This window comes from Triticum aestivum, chromosome 3B, assembly GCF_018294505.1.
Source record: "Triticum aestivum cultivar Chinese Spring chromosome 3B, IWGSC CS RefSeq v2.1, whole genome shotgun sequence".
Lineage (NCBI taxonomy): Eukaryota > Viridiplantae > Streptophyta > Magnoliopsida > Poales > Poaceae > Triticum > Triticum aestivum.
The window spans coordinates 667,441,974-667,444,627 of NC_057801.1; the positions used below are offsets into that span (position 1 = coordinate 667,441,974).

The 2,654-nt window shown below is 60.7% G+C and overlaps 1 protein-coding gene across 1 annotated transcript; it reads right to left on the reverse strand.

Annotated features, from left to right (window-relative positions):
• Nucleotides 1-240: 240 nt before the first annotated feature.
• LOC123071583 (amidophosphoribosyltransferase, chloroplastic) lies at nt 241-2,167 on the reverse strand (the record flags this gene model as incomplete). Its single annotated transcript, XM_044495159.1, is given in 1 exon segment — nt 241-2,167. A coding segment is annotated over 1 exon segment (1,617 nt), but the record flags the coding sequence as incomplete, so codon positions are not given.
• Nucleotides 2,168-2,654: the final 487 nt, after the last annotated feature.

Consider the following 2,654-nt stretch of genomic DNA (forward strand, 5'->3'; position numbering starts at 1 on the left):
CATCAGACTAGCAAATCCTGTCAGCATAAGCAGCTAGCTACCGTATAAACATCAGAGTAGTCGTTGTAGCCAAGATTACACTTGACTCATGATGCATGTCAATGTCATGCTCACTTACTTGGTTCCAGATGCTAAGTTAGTTTAGTGTCCAAGCTAGGAATGTTGCGGGTTGACTTCTATCTAGTCACACCGTTGACTCAAAATCAGCAACGCGCAGGTTCCATACCATCGCAAGAGTTCTTAGAAATGCTGCCGATTCAGCAGGTACTTGCAAAATGCAATTCATTAGCAATTCACGTCGACGACGAAACAATATTAGATGTCTGACTTGTCAACCTTTCTTACAGTATATAAATTGACTCAAGAAAAAGGTTTAGAAACCTCGAATTTGAGAGGCCATGGAACGCTAGCCGCTCAGCGATACAAACTTAAGACCTGCAAAAATTCAGATGATGAATGCAATTGCCACGACACGGTTCGCCACGCCCAAAATCCTATAGAAGCATGCGGAGTACAGATGCGGATGCCGTTCCCTAGTCGCACATTCTGGTCAGTCTTCATCATCGGCGGATGCCATCGCCGGCACCTTCTCCGGCATAGGCACCGGGTAGTTCCGCGAGAAGCAGGCGTCGCAGAGCTCGTCCGCCTCGTCGCCGTAGATGCTGTGCAGCTTGTCCAGCGTCAGGAAGCCGAGCGAGTCGCAGCCGATCATCTCGCGCACGCCCTCGATGTCCAGCCTGTTGGATATCAGCTCCTTCTCGTCGGGCGTGTCGATGCCGTAGTGGCACCGGCCGACGACCGGCGGACTGGAGATGCGCATGTGCACCTCGCGCGCCCCGGCGTCGCGGAGCAGGCGCACGATCTTGCTCGACGTGGTGCCGCGCACTATCGAGTCGTCCACGACCACCACGCTCTTGCCCGTGATGACGCCGCGCACCGGCGCGAGCTTGAGCTTGACGGCGAGGTCGCGGATCGCCTGCGTCGGCTGGATGAAGCTGCGGCCCGTGTAATGCGACCGGATGAGGCCCTGCTGGAACTCGAGCCCCGAGGCCTGCGCGAAGCCGAGCGCCGCGTAGAAGCCAGAGTCCGGCACGGGGATGACCACGTCGGCGGTTGGGGCGGGGGACTCCTCGGCGAGCGCACGGCCGTAGGCGGTGCGCCGCTCGTGGACTGCGTGCCCGAACACGATGGAGTTGGGCAGCGCGAAGTAGATGTGCTCGAACACGCACGACTTGCGCGGGCGGTGCGGGACGAGGCAAGCCGAGGACACGGACATATCCCGGCGGTCGACGACGATCACCTCCCCGGGCTCCACCTCTCGCTCGTACACGGCGTCGATGAGGTCCAGCGCGCAGGTCTCCGACGCGAACACGACGGCGCCGTTGGGGCGGCGGCCCATGACCAGCGGGCGGAAGCCGAACGGGTCGCGCACGGCGAAGAGCTTGTCGGCCGTGAGGAAGAGCAGCGAGTAGGCGCCCTGGAGGCGCTCGCAGGCGTCGCAGATTCGGGCGAGCAGCGGGCGCGAGAGCGACGTGGCGATGAGGTGGAGGATGACCTCCGTGTCCGACGAGTTGTTGAAGATGGAGCCCTGCGCCTCCAGCTTGTGGCGCAGCGGCAGGTAGTTCACCAGGTTGCCGTTGTGCGCCACCGCGAGCTGCCCGAACCGGTACCCGGCGAGGAACGGCTGCACGTTGCACAGCTGGGCGTCGCCGCCTGAGGTGGAGTAGCGGACGTGGCCGATGGCGGCCTGCCCGGGGAGGCTCCCGAGGTGCGCCGGGTCCCTGAAGACGTCGCTGACGAGCCCCAGCCCCGTCACGGACTTGAGCTTGCCGTCGTCCCCGGCGGCGCAGATGCCGGCGCCTTCCTCCCCGCGGTGCTGCAGCTTCTGCAGGCCCAGGTAGCACAGCGACGAGGCCTCCGGGTCGCCCACGACGCCGAACACGCCGCACTCCTCGCGGGGGTGGTCATCGCCGCCGTCGTCCTCCTCCTCGCCGAAGTTGAAGGGCGTGACCTTGTCGAGCAGGGCCCGGGCCGGCGCGGCGCGGGCGGCGCGGTGGCGCAGCGCGAGGAGCGAGGGGCTGGGGCCGGCGTGGCACCTGAGCTGTCGATGGACGGTGGACGGCGCGGGGGGCGCGCGGAGGGGACGGGAGGAGGGCGTGGCGGGCGGGGCGGCGGCGGCGGCGGCCATCCCTGGAGCGCGGCGGGATTGGGAGGGTGAGGGCTCTCGAGGATGCCCTCCCGAAGGCGCGTGAACGGACAGGATTTAAAGAGGTCGCCGCCAGGCGTGTGGAGGCCGTATGCCCTGCGCACGAGTGATTCCACGATATTTTGACTCCCATCGTCATTTTCTACTCTGAATTTTCCATCGCATTCGTGGGTAAATGAAAGGACAGAATCTCTATCTGTTTGATTTGCTGATTCCTTTCAGTATTTCCCCCGAAATCCTGGATTTGGTTTTTCTTTAAATTCACCAGCGATATCTATCGCCTGTTTAGTTTGATTTTTCTACTCCCCGTGGGTTTTCCCCCTTTATAATAGTGTGTTGAAGGAAAAAAATATGTTTTAAGTCCAACCTTACAGAATTGTACTCCATCCGTTCCTAAGTATAATCCTTTTTAGAGATTTCAGTACGTACAACATACAAAACAAAATAA